Consider the following 20,796-nt stretch of genomic DNA (forward strand, 5'->3'; position numbering starts at 1 on the left):
ACAGAAAAGCTGCTCAGATGGAGAAAAAAGTCAATCCATAAATAACGTTTGGGTCTCTGAAGCATAAAAAAAAAAAACAAGATGCTCACGAACGGAGCACTTCACACTTTTGGGTTTCTTCAGTATATTCCATCTGTGCCCAAGGTGAGGAGTTCTCAGTGCAGAGAAGATGCAATGAAACACTCGTGGCGCCATATTTCTGCATCCTCAGCAAATGCCAAGTAGAGTAAAATATGTATTTCAAACATATTTTATTTACATCCAGAGCAACAAAAATCAAATCCCTTTTCTGTCACCCTGGAATCACACATTTCACTCACAAAGTTAACCGTCTTTCAAAAGACATCCAATAAAGAAATATGACAACGCTTCAGATATCTGACTAAACTTGAGGACTGAGGAAAGAAGCTCGTGAAAACAATGACATCACAATGTATTTTTGCCAAAACTGTTCTCTATAAACTCTTTTAAAAGAACAGATTTGGAGACAAATGACCTCTGCTGGAGGGGCTTCATCAATCTGGAATACAAACTTTCCCCAATCAGTCTCACTTTTTCTGCCCACCCTGCGCGTATGATGAATGCAGAGGTGCTTTTCAAAAGATTTCTCAGAGTCATAGGAAGCCATCAAAAAAATTATAATAAAACCTGCATCAACTCTCTTTTAGGGGTTCAAAAACCCTATGAAGCCCAATTTAGCTTTGAAACACGGGGACGTTTTCATGTGAAAACCCCAAACTGCCTCATGCATGCTCACTTGGTTGGGCATTGGGAGATGAAAGGCCGATGTGGATGAGCATACTGGTCCCAAACACCGTAGGTGTCTCTATGTGGAGAACCGCGAGGAAAGAGACATGGTCGGTGAATGTCAATGAGGGAGGAGAGGATCAACAAAATGCTCTCAAGTGAGTTTCTTTTTTATGCAGATAGAGAAGCTGTGAGAGTGACGGGCTGGTCGCTGCAAAAACTTTTCACAGCTTTGAAAACACCTCTCCCTGGGTAAGTTTTTTTTTTTTTTAACGTTAACTATGCTTTCCAATTCCATCTGGAGTGTACTACTTCAGGAGTACATGCAACTCACATCCTTCATACTGAAAAACCAACAATCCCATCACCCCTCCGAACCAAAATTACATACGAGTCCAGGATTAAGACAAAATGGCACAAGTAGTTAGATGAGTAAAATAAGGAAACTATTCTCATCTGTTCAAACAATATGCTCTTATATGCTGCCTAATGCTAAATTCTTGCATAGATTTTTTTTTTCTGTTTTTGTTGCAGGCTTAATATTAAGTGCTGATTGTTTATTTGACTGAATTTAGTCCAGTCTAGCATGTTTATAGATATGGCTCGTACTCTAATAGTCAATACGTCCAAGTCAAAAAGGAAAGGTGGAAATCCATTCTGGGTTTTCCATTCATTTATCCAAGTGTCCAAAAAAAAAAAAAAAAAGGTTTTCAAATTACATCTATTTGTACATCCTTTCAAGCTTCTCTTTAATAACATTGAAAAAAAATCCAACCTGTCCTTGTTGTCATATGTTGCATTATCAAAAAAATGATTTTTGTCTACTCCTAATTTAGCCAACTCTCTATCCAAATATCTTCTTCCTTCTACCACGTCACATGACCTGAATAACTGTACATGCACTGTAACTAAGTGCTCATTACACGTAACAATAACTACATCTTAACATAAAATTGTACTACTTGTTTCACCAAAACATAAACAAAATTGTCATTACAATCACACTATTTAATAGTAGTCTAAAAATAACAAACTTATTTCTCAGAATTACAGATGAATTTGGCTCCCACAGCGTGATTGGTGTGAAGGATATCTTCTGATGTGTTATTTAACATGATGAATGCTTAATTTACTGCATTACTTTGGTTAAATCTGGGAAACGATTCAACTTCAATCGAAGGAGGCATTGACATACATTTCAAGTAAATCCCACTTACAACTGCCGCTGCTGAAGGGCAATTCAAAATTGTATGAGATCCTAAAATGATGCTGCTCATGTACAAGTCAATGTTTTAGAACAGATGGGAGCAAAAACATTTATAAAAAGACAAAACTCAAGCCGATTAACATGTCACGCTGGAAACCAAATCCTCAGTGACGCCATGACTCCATCCTCCGGGTCCAAAGTCAAAATGAGAGCGTTTAAGGGAAATCTCTTGAGGTGGTGTGGAAATCCTTGAGCGGTGAGGAATCTTCACTGCTGTGCGGAGGCCTCACACATACTGGGACACGCAGCCGTGCAGAGTTATGAATTGAAGTTCAGACGGCGGGGGAGCCGAGGTGCGGGATGGGCAGCAGTGGGCTCGAAACACACAAGAGGAGCAGAGCGAGTTGGGGGAAGCCATTATGCACAAAGAGTTTATCTTCATCTGTTGACTGCAGTGGTCCAATCATTAGAACACAGTGATTGCGGCAGCGTAGTGTGGAAACAGGCTGAAAATAGCACCCGTTCAATCGGACAGCACGCTTTCATTTGAAATTCTAAATGCAGCTTTCATTGTAGTGAAGAAAATTTCCCCGGGTGTTCGGCTCTCTCTTTCTTCACACACTGCGCAGTCGCACGTAATCTGGCAACAGATGCCGTTAACGAACTCCATCCGAAGCAAAATCATCTCTGAAGATACGTTTGTAGAGAATGTATTTGACAGGGGAATTAGCGCATTTCCTGTTTGTGTTCACTAAACAGGCACACTAGTGATAAAGCTGTTGCTGGAAGCTCTAAAGCTGCTTTCTTAAACTCCTTTTAATGTGCCCGTGGTTGGCGTGAATGTGTCCGCACAGGTGAGCTGACACGGGTCTGCAGCCCCGCCCACAAATGGAGTTCTATGCAGGTGTGATACTTCCTGGTCTTGGTTTTACAAGCTGAAGGTGATTGGCCCATAAATTGCAATAAAGATAATTGTAGAACACTGTAGAGCACAAACTATACATCCACCTTTCAGATAACAAGCAAATAAAGAGATAATGTACACAAAAGTTACACTGTCCACCAAGGGGACTCTCCAGTGACAACATTGTAGTCTATTGTAAACGGACAAAAAAAAAAAAACTATTAAAGTACATCAAATTATGATTCATCTTATGATGTAATGAAGCGTCTGTGGTAGCAAGGAGTTTCACTGTTACACAAACAATATTTGTTTTTTGCAATAGTGGCAAAATCTCGTGCTGAAGGTGGTAACTTGTCTCCCAATAACCTTGCACTGGAGCTCACCTCTCATTTTACAGATAACATTTCATAATCACAATTACGCTCATATGGAAAAATGACATGTCACATACAGAAGACAAATTCTGGAAACATACAAAAGACAATTAATAGCCTGGGTATAAATTCCCACGCACACACACGCACAGACACACACCAGGCATTGAGGTGTCTGGAGAGTAGAGATAGGGCTGTCTCCATCAGCCGCTCCACCTACCCAGAGGACCTAATCAGTCAGTGAATACACGTAAAATGGAAGCTGTCATCTACCTCCAGCCCAACGGACTCCCTGCCGACACTTTTCTCCCACCGGCTTCCTCCAGAGAGAGAGAAATAAAAAAAATAAAAAAAATCTTTCCCTACAGCTCCATCCTCAACCAAGATATCCTACGTCATACGTCCCATGCCGCTGCGTGTTTTTGTTTTTTTTAAAGTCTTGTTTCTCTGTGTCATCTATAACCTCATCTTTGCAGCTGGCTCCAACACATACACATTTTATCTTTCCCCCTATAGTAAACAGAATTTCCAGTATTTTTCCTTTCCATTACTTATGCTCCAAAGGTGGCTGAATGTTTTGAATTTGAACTCAAAACATGATTAATGCACTAAAGTAGAAGGCTGCAACAGTCTCTTATCTGCAGCCTCTCCCATCCCTCCATACATGTGTTAGAGACAGATGGATATCAGGGTAATGGAAACCACGGTGACCCTGGCCCTGCTTCCGGGTCGGAACCATTCGTCATGGCAACGACCCCGGCACTCAACAGTAAGGCAGAACATAATTGGTCCTAAGGGGAGGAAGTGCCTGCCAACCGAAGTGAGCTTCGCTGAGGAAATGTCTGCTCCAAGGAACATACTGTCGATGTAAAATCAGTGTTTACATTTGGGAACGACCCGAATCTACGCGGGAATTTGAGGTCCTTCTCTCTATCAACATTCTCAGTTTACATGGAAACCCAAAACATACTAACAGAGGTTTCTATTTCCAGTGTCAATTGGCGGCAACAACAACACAGGGTTCGCACTCTTAGTTAAATGTTAAACTCTCTGACTTTCAGTGATTAAAAACCTGAAATTCCAAAACCTCCAATGAACAGAAAAAAAAAAACCCGTCTGACGTGCTGAGCAGACAAGAAACAGCAACATTTCTGTTAAAAGCAGGCGGGCACATGACCCTCCATCTACGCCGATATTGAAATAAATTAAATAAATGTCTAAATACTGGTTGCAGAGGAAAAGAATGTATCTAACAATAATTTTCAATGCTACCAAACATACACACTGACAATAACTACCTAACTAACGTGATAATTACATACATGGAAAATATGACATTTTGACAAAGGGCAACAAAAATGTAAACATGCAAACAAAATTTGCCTGATATTCCATGACTTGGACCAAAACGTTATCAAAATCCCTGATGTTCCCTGTCTGGAAAAGAGGTTTTCCCCGACCCATTGGAAGCTCGACAACAAAAAAAATTGCTATTACAGCTATTGTTCAGGAGCTCCGTGAGTTTACTTGGTCGGGCAGATTGAACCTCCATTCATATCCTGATGTCACTCATACTTTGCATCATTATCACAACTTGTCGCTATTTCCGTTGTCAAACATCTAAACAAATGTATCGTAGTACTTTGTACACAGCTGAGAAGTGATGAAACCTGTTATCCAAGTTGAGAAATAATTCCTTGCGTTGCAGTTCACAAGTTTATGTGAATATGTCTGTCAACGTACAGATCAGAGATACTTGTGTTGTGTGACAGTCTATATAGGAATCCAAAGTATAATACATAGTGCTGACATCATTCCTATACAGCAACTCACTGTGTTTGAAGGAGGCCCTTTTCAAATCCATTGCAACCATCCGAACAGCAAATAACTGCAGTTCGCAGTTCAAGTGGAGGAGAGTGTTTTATTACAGCACAGTTGCATCTACAACATCTACAGATATTGTAAATGTCAAGTGAAAACAATGCGGAAAAAAAATGGTTTTTTTTTTTACATTTTTAATTTAGCTTGCACGGACACCCTCAAGATTCATGTGCACACACTCACGAGTAAACAATCCCAATTTTAAGAGGAAAACAATGACACAGTTGAGGTATTTCTTCCTGGGAGTTCCTTTTGAGAATGAGGGAGACGTTTTCTGTTGTTTTTGAGATTTATTGCTGTACATTTTGCTGCTTTATGACTTCAGTGCAGCCACTGTGGAACTGCAAAATGTGTGAGCGTAAGAGCGTGTGTGGGTATATGTCAGTGGGTTTGTCGGAGCAGTGGAGAGTGGGAGGGCTGAAAGGATAATAAAGAGAAAATGGAAGACTGAGAGAGGTAGTAAAAAAAGGAAGGACAGGACAGTGATTCAGAGAGAGAGGTGATAAAGAGAGCCAGACAAAGGAAGAAGAGCAGGAGGAGAGAGATGAAAGAAAGAGGAGTAGTTTTCATCAGGTAGATACACTGAAGGAAGAGGATGAATGCACCTCAGTGAAAAGCCCAGTCGCTTCCAGCTCAACAGAAAGTGTGCAAGCGGTTAGACATCATATGATGGGGCAGTACCTGATCTAGTTGGAACCAGACCAGGTTTGGTTTTGCTCTTAGTTTTGTGTGTATTTTAATCAGGGTGAGTTAACTACACACACACACACACACACACACACACACACACACACACACACACACACACACACACACACACACACACACACACACACACACACACACACACACACAAGGCTGAATAGGGACAGAATTCAGGTTAAGAACATCTAAGAAAGCCATATTTGCTCTCTGGCCTAATATTAAATTGAATAAATGTTAATAATACGCTCGAAGAGTCACTTATTCAAAGTTCTGCATTGAAGAATCGCCCGTTTTTTTTTTTTTTTTTTAATGTTCGGGTTTAGATTCTGTGCAGAAAGAGTCTTTATTCACTAATTCACTTGAAAGAAAATTTCATTTTGGCCTGGATTGAAAGAGTGACAATGCAAAGCGACAAGTAATGATCCCGTTTCATCTTGCTGCACTGCAGCCCCAATGGAAAAACCTTGTAATAAAAATAGTGAACAAGGTCAAAAATTCTGGTACAACCAGGTTTTTGTTGATACGACGTGTCAGAAATCAGTTACTGCAGAGAGCTGACTCTACTGCCCGAGTAAAAGCAAAGTGCATGTAAACCTTCTAATTCTGAAAAATAAATTTTTAAATAGCTAATTCTGATACTGTTATTTCGAGCTGAGTTAATATATAGGCTCCACTTAAGCTGAGGGCCAAGATAGTTGACATCACCCGGTTTCCAAAGGTAAGTAAATCTTACGTCAGGATGCCTTATTTCTCTCGTTTTAGGCTTAATTTCTGGCCACATGTCTGTCTGAGTCGTGTGTGCACTGCAGTAACTGGAGGCAGCAGCCTTCTCTGTGTGTAGCCATATAGCTTGTGTCTAATATAGCTTGCATGTGAGGCATTTAGTGGATATCTGTATATTGTAGCTACAGAAAACCACCTGGGTTACTCTCCCCCTCTAAACTGCATGAAAACTAAAGAGTTGTACCGTAATGTGTAATTTAATTTTTGTTAGAATGGATTTTAAAAGAGAGAAAAAAAAGTGTCATTCAGGTACCAGTATCAAAGTCAAGGTATCGATATGATGGAGGGACTCGAGTACTATTCATAACCTGACATACCAGGAGATACACGTATAAGTATGATCAAGAGGTAGGAAACTATAGAAACCAAAGGAAAACAAACACCAGTTTTTATACATGTATGTAATTTAATTCATTCATTTCTACAATACAATAAATATAAAGCCATAAAATACGCTGTTTAAAAAAAAAAAAAAAAAGTGAATAAGGAGCTAAAAATGTGTAAAGTTTGTTATGGTGGGATTTATTACACAGATTACACAAGCCACCCACAGTATAGGAGTGAGAGGGAGGAGCGATGCAGGCCTCATTGGTTTGCCTTAAAGGACTAAATAGTTTGTGCTTGAGCAAAATCACAGCTTTGTAGTCGTTTTAAAAGTTGCTCAACTCAGATAATATCCCATGAAGCCCTTAAACTGTTGATTATATCTGTACAGGCTGCTACAGGCAACATATCTGTACAGCAGAAAATGTTGGTATCCACAGCAACCTCAGTGCAAGTGTGTCCTATTATGATGTTTTACCCCAGCTGAATGTATTTATCCATGTTTGCTTGACATCCATTTTATTTTGTCAAAACATCGCTGACGTCTGATTGTTAACAGCATGTAAAGATGCCGACTTAATTTATCAACTGTACGTCCAACAAAGGGACTCCGGCAACAACACAAAGTGCTACCCATGCAATAGTGACGCAGCCATCCCTTTTCACATTTTCAAGCTGTCATGTCTCTGGGGGGGTGTAACCACCCCCTCCCCCCACTTTCAAAAACAGATTAAAATACATCAAAAAAGGGATTAAAGAATGTGCCGACACCCCTAAATCCTTCAAAGGGCGTCCGATACTATCAAAGGATGAGCAGGCTGAAATGTGAGGTGACACATAAGACACGTGGAGAGTGTCGGTGTTCAGTGGATCATTTTGTTCTACAGTAGGGGAGGAAAAAAAATTGGATTTCTGTGTATCATGATATCAAAGCAAAGTGCTAAGTGGCTTTTGTTATCTTTATATACCACAGTAGCCTATAGGTGAGAGAGGAAGACAGCGATAGCGAGAGGACGAGTGTACGTGGAAGAAACGGAGAGAAGTTAAAACAAAAAGCCGCTATCTGAGGAGAGAATTGCCTTATCTACATTTGGAGAGGTCAGAAAGGAATCAAAACAAAGAGACTCCGAGATAGTGGGAGCGATCGAGCCAGCGAGAGAGAGAGAGAGAGAGAGAGAGAGGGCGGGGGGGTGGGGGGCAAAATGAATTCACCATTTTCTCATTTGGGGGTTTCCCTGTTAAGCGGCAGTGAGGTGGGGCCTCACCTCAAGCGATTCTTTAAGGAGGGCCGAGTTCAAAGCGTGCCGGTGGGAGGAGGGACGGCTGCGTGGGAGAACAGCAGACAGTTAAGATGGGATTTCTCATTACTCGCGTCTCGCTCTGGGTCCCGGCTATCACCGCCGTATACCGCTCGCTCGTTTTCTGCCCTATAATTTCTCTTCCCTCCTCCTTTTTTTTCTCTCTCTCTCTCTCTCTCTCTCTCTCTCTCTCTCTCTCTCTCTCTCTCTCTCGCAGAGACTCAAACTGAATACATAAGATTAAGTCCCGCTAGGCCACACTCCCCTCCTTTCATCTGAGCCCACCTTGTGTTTCCACAGTATCTGACTGTGCACACACGGGCTAAAACACACAGAGGCAGACGGGATGACAAAGCAAGAGCAAAGAGGAGACACAAGGCGAAGAGACGTGACCGTGCACACGTGTGGGGAAATAATACACGTCTGAACAGCCAGTGTGTTTACAGTGTGCATGACCACAGTGGCTGAAAATGAAATATTCATCTCATTAGACTGCGGAATAAATATAAGGGAACATTTTTATGTTGCTCGACCTTCACAATTATCCTTATTATTTCAAAAGACCTTCTCTTCTGGGAAATGCTGTTCACTGCTGGAGACATAATGTTAACGGCAACACAACGACGCACGCCAAGGACTAAATCAAAGTCAAATAAAAACATGAGATTGTTAGCGATTCCACATCTGGTGCTCAGGAGTGAAACTAACATAATCTTAGTCTGAAATAAAAATAAACCTTTAAAATGACTAAAGCAATTCTCTCCAGATTGTGTTACTGTGGTCTCCTCCGACTCGCTGAAAAATAAGTAAATAGGGAACAGGAGCGTGTAAGGTAAAGAGGTGAGGCTGAACGCGGCAGCGCCGTGGTGACGGTGTGTGGTGATGTGTGGAAGTGGAAGCGTTTCCTCGAGAGGAATGAACGGCACGTCTCCGAGCAATCAATCCCAGATATTACCCCGGTATTCGTCAGATATGTCCGCTGCCACACCAGCCATCCGTGACTCACTCCGTCATTACATCCGAGAGGGTCACGCCCACTCCGCCCCTGCCTGCACCGTCGTTCCCGGGTCTGATGGCGGCCTAATGGCCTGCTCTCGCTACACTGCAATTAACCTTTTTATTGGCCACCTGCCAGCCAGCTGGAGATACCTCACGGTGTGTGTGTGTGTGTGTGTGTGTGTGTGTGTGTGTGTGTGTGTGTGTGTGTGTGTGTGTGTGTGTGTGTGTGTGTGTGTGTGTGTGTGTGTGTGTGTGTGTGTGTGTGTGTGTGTGTGTGTGTGTGTGTGTGCGTGTGACTATAACCATAAAGGCAACGGTTTATTGTGTTCAACACTTGTGTGTGTATATACATATACACAACGGTTGAAGCTTTTAAATTTATGAATTTCCATGTGAAAAGTGAGTCAATGGAAGTGTGTGTGTGTGTGTGTGTGTGCGTGTGCGCGTGTGTGTGCATGTGCTCGTGTGTGTGTCCCATTACAGCTGACAGATTTCACCTGCTCCCCTCTTCAAATAGAAATTAATTGAATCTAACATCCCATCATGGTTGACCCAGGCAGATCCCACTGGCTGCGATGCTGTCTGATAGCAGAGAACATCTCGGAACAGGAACTAAACAAGTCCCCTCTGCATTATATGTCGATGCAGAGGGGAGATATTATTTGTGCTCTAGACCGAGCACATATCCTCCATTCTATTGCTGCTGGAGTAGCACTTAGTATGGCAGCTGTAGCGATAAAGCAAGTAAATATAACATCTCCGAAATCTAACTACATGGTCTGAGAAATGTTAAAATCTGTATCTTGAACTGTAATCTCCTCGTTAGGTCTTTGAATGCTGGACTTCAAATATATCAGGTTTCCTCACAGCTGGACCACTAATGTCTAAGATATCACTGTTAAAGGTACCCTGTGGAGTTTTTGACCTCTGGTAACAAGTGGGTCCCCATTTTGTTCTCATGCAAGCACACAAGAACACACATTTGCATACATTTAGTATTCCACGGGTCAACAGGTGGTGGCAATGCACCAAGAAAGGCCATAAAGTACCAGCAAACGCAAGGAAGAAGAAGACTGTATGCTCGTAAACACGGATATAAAACCATAGACTGCAAATAAAAATGGAAAAAAAATGCCTCTGAGTCTAAAATGTGAAGTAAATGTTGAAGTGCAATACCACTGAGGGCTGGTTAAAAAGAAAACCTCTGGCTCCAATAGAAACCCATTCAACCTCTCTCACGAAATATAAAGTCGGTAATTATTTTTCCACAAGCCGATATGGTGTTATTAACTAAATTTACTCCGTCTAATCAGTGTTTTGGTGGTTATTCTGAAAATAATAACAATCAATTAAATATGGGACCTCAAAGAGCAGTATAAATAATAGGGGCGTGCCTAGTTTGATTGACATGCCCAGATTGCAGTCAGGCTCACCGTACAGGTAGGCCGGTATAGTGTCCTCGGGTTCTCGGTCAGATTCAACCTCTCGCTCCGAACTAGCTACTCTAAACACTCACAGTCACTTTTGACTCCCAAAAACAAAGATGGCGACGGCCAAAATGGCAAACTCCAAGCTTCAAAATCGCATTTCACTAAACAGCGGGTGACGTCACGGTATACTGACGCTTGATGTTAAACAATGCAAGACAAACTTGACGAGGAAGTGCGTTCATCACATTTGTTAAACCTCCAGCACGATCCAATGTAAATATAATTCTTGTTTGTTTCCAAAAAAATCTCCACAGGGTACCCTGAAGTACACAAGAGCACTGCAACATTACTGTACACTTTTTAAGTTTTTGTCTCGACGAGTAGCACCCGAGAGATTTGGAGGCACATGCAGTTAGACAAGTGAATTCTTTGAAAAGATTCTCCTTCATCATGCAATCTCTCCGGCGCTAACATTTATGCTTCATTACCTTGTAATTCAAAAGCCTGTGAAAAGAAACTGAATGGCAGTCAAACAGTAACTTCGCACAGCCACTCAGCGTCTGAGAGGCTTATTCTGTACTATTCTATTGTCAACAAGAGGCCCCTCTCGAGCGTCTTAAAATCTGGCAGAGCTCGGCTGAGCAGAAAGCGCACAGTAAATGCATTCTGTGGCTCCTCCAGCTGCAAATTGAATTTCGGGGCATGACTTGACTCAAAACACCTAATAATCCCACGTCAGTCGCTGTTCCCAAGCTGAACAAGGTCACACTGTAGGACTTCTTTTACAAGCATTTATCCAGTAGGAAATGCTTTCAGACTCCAGCAAGGTGAAGGAATTTATAGAAGAGAAATCAAATGGCTGCGCAACCGAAGGACAAGACACACAATAAGGACAAACAACCAAAGCCAAATCTTTTCATATGTACAGATTTTATGTGGGTGCGCATTTACAGCAGAGCTGTGAGGAAGCACAGATTGATTTTGAAGGAATGAGAAGATGCAACAAAGACTGACAGGTGTTTGGTGTCTTTGGTATCTAATCTGTACATTCTGTACAGCAGTATCTTACATAACACTTTTGTTTCTCACCTAAAATGATGATCTTCTTTTGCATCCATATTCCGTAATAGTGGCTCATCAGGCCCGACGAAGGTAAAAGATGGTGTGACATAAACCTAATCAACTCACTTATCAATCAGCCTCGTGCTGTTTATATTGTTTAGGTCCTTGAGAGGTGTAAACATTTGTAGTAGTTACAGAGTCTCGTCCCGTAATCTCAGGATGAATTTTGAATTGCGCCTACCTGCAACGGAGAGGCGCGCCGTGCGGCTGGAAATGGATCCCAGGTTGTCGATGGTGGCGACACACTGGTAGGTGCCCTCGTCGGGCTTATTGTGCTTCTGGTGGACCACATGGGTGAAGAACAGCGAGCCGTCGGGAAGTATGTGTCGCCTCTCGTCCGAAACCAGGCTCATGAAAGTGCCGTCTTTCTTCCACTCGATGCGTGCCGGCGTGGCTCCGTCGCTGTGCGCCGAGCAGTTGAGCAGTGCGGAGTTGCCCCGAGTGGCCAGCGTGTCCTGCGGCTCCACTGTGAACCAGAAGGGGCTGAAGGGGAGCGCTGCTGAACCTGGAGAGCAACAAGGGGGGAGAAGAGGGGATGTGAGCTGGTTGTTCTACATACGCAGTATGTCGATAGGACTACTCTAAACAGTAATGACGGAGAAATCAAATGAAATTCTTGTTCATGTCTAACAACTGATCCGTTCCATGGTTACTGCAGCTGATGCCCATGTTGTCATTATTGATTTTATTGTGATTCTTTTCATCTGATGAGCTTCAACATGCCCTAAGCACCGAGCTACAAGTTATTGTAGCTACTCTTAACAGATCAGTAGAAAACACTTTTAAACATAGTTGCATTTATGCTGCAGCAGAGGCGGCTGTAAAATATTGACAATCACTGTGGAGTTCATGGTACTACAAGCTGCCTCTTCAGTTCAACCACACAAAGTGACTGCAAGTCCAATTTCCAAGAGATCATTGACTTCAATGACATATTTCAATGCTCACTCTTAAAATGAAAGGACACTGCAGGAGTCCAAGTGCCCCGATGAAATGTTCCTGAAGCAAAAACATCTTTTTGTTCATTCTATCTCTTCAGCCAATGTGCATCGGCCAATCCAAGAGACTGCAAGAGGCTTTTTATTATGAAACCACAGGCCCGCTGGGGCTGGGCAAGAGGAACTGACAAATTTAACCCGGTCTAGCCTCCCTGGCAAGTTAATATCACGTCTTGCTTGATCATAAATACAGAGTACAGTGAAGGAGTAAACACTTTGGAACGTGGTTTCCATTTCCTTTCCTCTAGCATACACTGGAACATCGCACTGACATGGATAGTGCCAACGTCAGTAAGTGCAATGGCTTTGCATTTGTCCTCATCCATTATTCGAGCTCTCCCACCATAACCGTCACACAGTGGTATTGTTTAGATAAATAACACCCATTACCAGATCTGCAGGGATGGGGTAGAGCTAAAAAATAATAATAATTAAGGGGGTATGAAGGTATTTAAATAATGCAACGAATGGAGTGAAATAAGTGGCTGAGTGTTAAATGCAGTTTAAAATATGCCTGCTCTCTTCTAAGGAAATGGCATGTCTCCGAGGGAGAGAGGGAAAGCAGAGATAGGAGAGGAAAACAGAAAATGAGAGTGAAAAGTGAGAACGCGAGAGAGATGGCGTGTCAATAGTTCAGCTATTTAACTACGAGGAGGTAATTTCTCTACCTTGTGTCTCTAAGTCCCTAATGTGAGATCCAAAGAGAGAAGCAATGTAATGCATGGTCCATTACGATGGCAATATGGCTGCATGTCCTCAGTGCACTTAGTTCTCTTGAAAGCACAAACAATTACAGCAAAACACTGCAGAAAGTGACTGAATTGAGGAGAAATTTTCCACTTTCACATTAGGCAATAGATGCAAGACAACATGGCATTCAAACTAAGCTGTGCAATCATCTCGACACGGATTTACTGATGGAGAAAAGAACCGAGAAAAGAAAAAGTGCCCTCATTCTGCCCTAATGGCCAATCTGCCTGAATTCAGACCCGATTGTTCAGATCAGTCGCATCACTAAAACAATTAGGAAACATCTCTCTTTTGTCCGATGCCACCTAACTTATATCCGTCTAAAGCTGCTTTAGTTTCGTTTCACTGCCAATAATGTGCAGCTACAGACTGAATGCAAGTAAAGCAAACATTTCAGGATACCAAACTTTATTAGATCTCCTGATGCAAAGACAGCACTACCGCTCAAAACATTTTTTTTTAAATCCCTTTAGGGAGCAGAAGTGGATGAAAAATGTACACGAACAAACAGCAGTAAGGAATCAAATATACCACTTCCAAAGCTAGACCGACACATTTCCAACTGCAAGTCTTAGCAGGAAGTGAGTGGCTTTAAATTAGACTGAAGTAAGCAGCTGATTTCAGGAAATTAATAAATTCAGAGCAGCCCTGTGTACATATTGGGTAGGATGTGACAAGGCCAGCAAATGTATTTTACTGATGGTGTACATGACAGATGGAGGGAGACTAGAGTAGAGTGGGGAGGGGTTGGGAGGGGGGGTGTATTTGTCACTCCTGCAGACCAGAGGCACCATGGCATGCTTAATCATCTCTGCTTTACACTGCTCGAGCAGTGGGTGTGTGGGTCGGGCAGAGCTTCCAGGGCCCGGGCTTGGCTCTTTTCCAGTCACAAGACCATCTTCAGCCGCTGTCTATCTGTGGAGAAAACTGAATGGGCTTGAAGGTGTCCTGCGGCATCCTATCAGGGCCAAAACAGCCGCCTTCAGCAGCTTTTTATTTCAATCGTACAAACAGTAGGGGAGGGCTTAGCTTCGGCTCCGCTGTCGGACAAAATGGCGAACCATCTGCTTTCAGTTGCAGACGCAACATTCACTGTCAGCGGCGCAGGGCAGGGGAATAAGACTGGACTGGAAACATCCACATTACCTTCGCTTGGATTCATTCCCCCCCCCAACCCCCCTCACCGCCCCCACACACACAAAAAACCTCTATTAATACCACCGATACCAGTCAAACTACAGACATGTAAACACATGAACACGCACACACCAGCAGACAACATGGCAAAGCAATGATGCCACCGGCAGTGCCCAAAGTCCAAACTCCAGTAAGACGGGATGGAGGGACGAAGTAATCAATGTTGGACCCATTCTGTGCAGACTAAAATACTTTGATGAAAATGGACATCAGCTGTGAAAGAAATTGTCTTTGTATTGAACATTGTTGACCACAATTTGTATATTTCCTATGTGCCTCTAAAATTGTGACTGAAGTGAAAAGTTGTCCCCAAGATTGTGATGAATTAATTATATTTAAAAGTTTAGGCCTAGTATCCTAAATTCTACTTTAAGCCATCATTTTATTCTATTAGTTGTCTCAACACACTTCCTCACACAGCACTGCTTTTCCAACTACATATATTTGTGAGCCTGTTATGATGTAGGGCAGAAAGCGTACATTCCTGCACCTGCAGCGATTTAAGTTTTCAGTTTATGTATTAACGTATGCATTATACATATAGAAAGACATTTCCGAGCTAAATAAAAGCGTAAATAGTTAGAATTGTCTCCTGCTTTCTGTCACATACAGATGGTATTCGAGACACTTACAGAGGATTGCACATTTTTCTTTGTAACAGCAATGCAATGCTTTTTATTTCCTCCAGTTAGCACACGTTGATGATAACAGCGACTTTATGCACTAAGTAGGCTCCTGTTATTTGTAAGTTCCTTCAAAACTTTATAAATGCCCCAATTTTCTAGACAGTAGAGGCAAATTTGTCTAAAATGCCCTACACTGTCTTCACATAATAGATTAGGCAAAGAACATAATGCGGGTTGCAAAGTGTAGACAGATCATCTCCTCTGAGGCGACTAAAAATAGCTGTATCAAGAAATACATCTTGTTTTTCTTTCAAACTGCCTCATTATCTTTAGGAAAATGAGGCAAAATGTATGACAGCACAAACCAAAATTTCACCAGTTTATTGGGCCCTTTAGGAATAACGACAAATTCCTAATATCAGTACAGGCTCGTGAACTTTAAAACATAAGTGATTTCACCAAGATAAGAAGAAGCCGGAAAACGATGTCTGCGGTGACTATTAAAAGGTTAACCACCAGAAACGGTCTTTCCTGTAAAAAGAGTGAGGAAGATAAGCAGGCGGGTGAAATGAGCCGCATAAGGTCAACATCTCAGGCGGATGCGAGGATCTTTATCTGCAGCAACTAAAACCAAACTCATTACAAAAGGCTACAACACGGCTACCAAAGACTGAAGTCAAGCTTTAACTTTTACGTCAAAGCAAAGGAAAAGTTTTCTTTTGGCAAGTAGCAACTTTGAGGGTTGTAAGCGTGGAAGACATGTCTAATGAACGCCAACAGAACGAGCTCCGTTTCTATTGAAGCATTCTGAAGTTGTTCATTGACAGAGAATTCAACAGAGCTCGTGTCGCCAGAGATCAAAGTACAGGGAAGCTATCTAACCAAACCGCGCTGAGACAATATAATGAAAAGGAGATGAGGTGAACTTCACAAGAACAGAGAGCTCTGTCTTCTGTATACTAACTTTTTTTTATATATGTATATTTTTTTTAATTCTTGTAGTGTATTCACTAAACATATGGATAGGTTGAAGGGTGTATTTTTTTGTATATACTGTATATATATATATATATTTTTTTTTTACTAAAAGTACCTGAATGAATTAAGTTTTCCCTCAACTATTTCTTACATTTGCAATGCAGAACACGCACATCTTCACGCCAGAATGTATAAGTACTGAACCACGGCAGGCTTTTAACAACGCAGCCGTAGAGCTTTAAGAAAGAGAGGGATGTCAGAAACTACATTACAGCGTGAGAAGTCTAATCTATTGAGGCCCACCAGTGTGGGAGCCCCCATTCGTGTTTAGAAAAATAGGAAACTCCACACTGGCCAACCAGTGAGAATGAAGGAGCAAGGGGCTAGAAAATGAGGTTGTCTGCTTGATAAGTATGGGCTGTTACCTCTGTCCCAAATCCACTTTTCTCAGCAGTCATAAACGCTTTGGAAGCCCGGCTTAAGGTGGCGCCCCGATTGGCTGCCTCTCCCTCGCTCCGAGATGAGAGAGACAGACCGGAGACATGTGGACCGAGTGCTGACTTTCCCATCAGTGTTAAAAGCAGGTTTTCAAGACACTACAGAGTTGACCGTCAAGTGGAGGTGTGTGTAAACTAAAGTAATGGAGGCTACAATTTCAAGATCTCTTTACTTGAGGGTTTGAAACACCGAGAAGAGAAGAGAAGAAAAAAAAAAAAAAAAAAAGGAGTCGAGTTCGTAACGGCCAGTGAACTCACTTCTTGTGACACGCATTCAATGACATGGATCAATTTCTGTTTCTGCACCAACCCGGATACAGTTTACAACTCCGGCCGTAGATCACAAAGCCAGCCTCTCAACTTTAGGTGTAATCCCAGTAAAGGCAGTAAAGAGCAGTGGGTGAGGGTCTGCACTCGACACAAAGACCCCCTTTTCTCCTCTATTGCAGCCTTGGCTCAGCAGGAAGCCTCCTCCCCTCATTGACCCGCCGTCTGAAAGCAGCCATATTGACTACCCTCCTTATTGAGCCGCTCTTGAGACAGAGCAGACCACTCTCAAAAACCAGTCCCATTTATAACAACAGAGGCCCTTGTGTGGCTCGCACTTATGGGGACAAGGAAATCCTGGACGTCGTGAAAAGTAAACACATTTGATGGGGTTGGTAAACCCTGGAAAATTTGATTTGTAGAGGTTAAAGATGAATATAGATTCTTCTTGCTATCATAATACACTAATAATACACTGTTTGCCCTGTTTAATGTGTCACTGGAACGCTAAGCTGCTCATAAGGAAACAAGGAGCCGAGAGTACAAAATCATTAGCGGCGCATCAAGGATGAATGGAGGCCTTCGACGCCGGTAAAGATAGCAGCAGCGGGAAGGCACTTTGTAATAAACACGAGCGCTTCATTCACCGATCTCCTGCCTCTCCGCTATTTCCATCTCTCCACTGTTTGTCCTTCCACCCTCAGCGTCAGGGTTGCTTTAATGACACTAATGGAAATGGTTGTCTCTGCTTCCCCCACCCTCCCACTTCATCTTTATACCTCGATTCTGTGTCTGTTTTTTCCTGCACAATCTTTCATCATTCTCGCTCCCTTCGAAAGTCACTCTGTCACCAAGAAGCCCCTCTGGGAAATAACAACGATCTCGAGACCAAGCGTGGAGGGACGAGGTGTCGTTAAAAGAAACTGCAGCTAAACTTGATATATATTGGAGATATCTGCTTAGGGAAAATGGAAAATGTGTCCTTTTTCCTAATCAAAGGACAAGTACAGAGGTCCCCTCAAGGATTCCGTTAGCGAGTGGCTGCAAAGTGGAGGCAGTTTGCTTACTTCTTTCATTTTCTCCAATTTGACATTTGGGCACTTGACTTGAATTAAAGAATTTGTGGAAATGTGGAGACACAATATTTCATTAAAAGGAAGCAGAAAAGAAAATGAAGAGCAGATTCATTAAGATGGATGAGTGCTCTCACTGAGGGACATTTATTGCTTCAAATGACAATGCTGCTGTTCACACATCTGAGAAAACACAAAATCCCAACCTGAAAGGATACAAAAAAAAACAAAAAAAACAACAACAACAACAAAGAGTCACATTGACAAACTAAAGTGAAGGAGGAGTTAAATCACACTGGAATGGATCCGTGTTTCTGGTTTGTAACACAACTATGTCAGAGTTCGTGTGGCTACTTGAGTACTCTACAACGCCTGACATGCCAGAGGGAGGTAGCTTTGATCAGGGACACCGCAACCCGCAGATTCTAGTATTCTCAGCGTTCTCCGCAGCAGTTGATGAAACGAGGGGTTGAGGCCAAGCCATAGAGGGATGAACAAAATGATTGGGTCGTCCAGTGCACGCTGGCTGTCCTGCGCTGGCACCGGCTCAACTGGCAGATTAAAAAAAAAAAAGAAAAAAAAGGAGAGGATACAATTTTTTTCAGCGCACAGTTCTCCGTCATCCTGTGTTCTCGCTGCCGTTGTAAAAACTCCGGAGGCTCCGAGACAACATGACGGGGCCCCGCCACTGCAACAACATCAGCTTCGGTTGCGCAGCAAACTGCCAAAAAATGTTGTTCCAAAATAAACGTCAGTCTTTTTGTAATCAGATAAAGAAACAGATCCTGCTCAAATGATCCGCCAGTTAATAGGATTACAAAATGCTTTGAGTGCAAGACTCCGGCAAAACATCAAATTTAAACAGCCATATCCAATGTGCGCGCACTTGTCAGAGAGGATTTTCATTCTGCTCGTATGTTGTGTCTGCACTTTGTACAGTGTTTAGCGACGGTGTCAGGCAGTGGTATAACGGTAATTAAGGAGTAACTAATCCCTCGTTCCCAAAAGCCACACACACACACACACACACACACACACACACACACACACACACACACACACACACACACACACACACACACACACACTGACCCCTACTTCCTGTTGTGTAGTGAGAGGCTCAAGCTCAATCCAAAGACCACCCTGGAGACTTTCTCTCCTGGCAGCACGCAGTGAAAGATCCACTTAAAACCACCCCCAAAACAAAGTCATAAAAATCCACACTTTGTTTTTTTTTTAGTTTTTTTTTTTAGACTGACTGGCATTGGTCATTGTTTTATGGATTATATGGACTTCATGATTATATGTAAAAAAAATCGTCAGTTTAAAACATCTTAAAAACAAGTGTTTGTTGAATTCTTTAATGAGAACAGAACTCTAATTTTATTTGCCTGAACTTCTAAAGAACCCACGGCATCAAATCAAATCTAGCCAAAGCTTATTATTGTGTGTTTTCAGAGGGTCAAAAACCATGACGGACACATTTTGAAGGATTGTTTGGCTTAAATAAATGCCTTTTTTTTTTTTTTTTTTTTTTTATAAATGTATGCCAAAGCAAGCAGTTCAACAAGCTTGAATGGGTAGACAAATGGTTTGCCTGAAAAGTAGGGAAAGAGCCCTCAAATGCTGAGTGATTCACGCTTTGCACTCATTAGCGTAGCATTAATATTTCATCAATGCTCGTAACAATTACATCTGGAACCTGTGTTTCAGAAATAGGCACATTTGTATTCCTGTGTCACGCCTGTGTATACAAAACCGAATAGTCAAAACTGCATTTTTAATTATGAAATTAGCAGCCTTACAAATACATAACTGCATCAAACTTTATTCGAGGGACATCTAGTTATCAAATTAAACATCCCACAGCGTAGAGAGCATCAGGAACACTTAAAGTAAATAAATAAAATTGGTAATTAAATAAACCAAAGGCCACCAAAATGTTTTTGACCAATTAAAAGTCATTAAAGACAGAAAGATATAGTTTTGAACATGAACACATGGGTCCAACAAAACAGGGGAAACCAAATGGAATGAAAAACAGAGCGTCCAACAGATGAGTGTGTGATGGGGGGTGGGGGTGGGGGGGAGACATATTGTATTGGAGGGACTGGGTAGACGGGGAAACCTCTCACCTCATCTGGTTGTGATAATTAACCAGCACTGATTGAGGCTCAAATTCCCCCTCTTATCGGCCTCCCCGCGGGCCCAAGATGAAGGATTGGCCCATTGAGACGATGGCAACACAGACGGGCATACTGTGAGAGCCGGTTTAGAGATAGCGCGAGTGAACGGTGCGAGAGGACGTCAAAAACACCGCCTCACGCTGAATAATTGGAAAGAAAAATAGCAAGAAACAGCATGTTTCTTGGGTTAGACGGATACCAACAGAGCAGTCGGACCAGAGGTTAACACCATCACTTAATGTCAGGATTTCAGAATTGGGCTAACCTTTTCTGGCTGTTGAAGAAAGTCCGCTAAAATGCAGATGCCATTATCTGCTGTTTTTAAGTAAAATGCTCTTTAAAGTGAACTCTCAAAGCAAAATAACAGGTGCCGAGACAAACCGCACACTTAAAAATACCACCAGAAATAAGCATGCAGTACTATTTAGTTTGAACTTTTGGGTTGTAGCT

The 20,796-nt window shown here is 42.2% G+C and overlaps 1 protein-coding gene across 4 annotated transcripts in view; it reads right to left on the bottom strand.

Moving 5' to 3' along the window:
- neo1a (neogenin 1a) overlaps positions 1-20,796 on the bottom strand; it is a 151,332-nt gene that overhangs the window by 85,567 nt on the left and 44,969 nt on the right. For all 4 annotated transcript variants that reach the window (XM_069705597.1, XM_069705598.1, XM_069705594.1 and 1 more), the window contains exon 2: positions 11,956-12,279. In XM_069705597.1, coding sequence (XP_069561698.1) covers positions 11,956-12,279 — 324 coding nt within the window. The remainder of the gene's footprint in view (positions 1-11,955; positions 12,280-20,796) is intronic.

Source organism: Brachyistius frenatus, unplaced genomic scaffold, assembly GCF_029030835.1.
Source record: "Brachyistius frenatus isolate BFR_SWC_R1_liver_20210118 unplaced genomic scaffold, ASM2903083v1 Contig_58, whole genome shotgun sequence".
NCBI classification, from domain to species: Eukaryota; Metazoa; Chordata; class Actinopteri; family Embiotocidae; genus Brachyistius; species Brachyistius frenatus.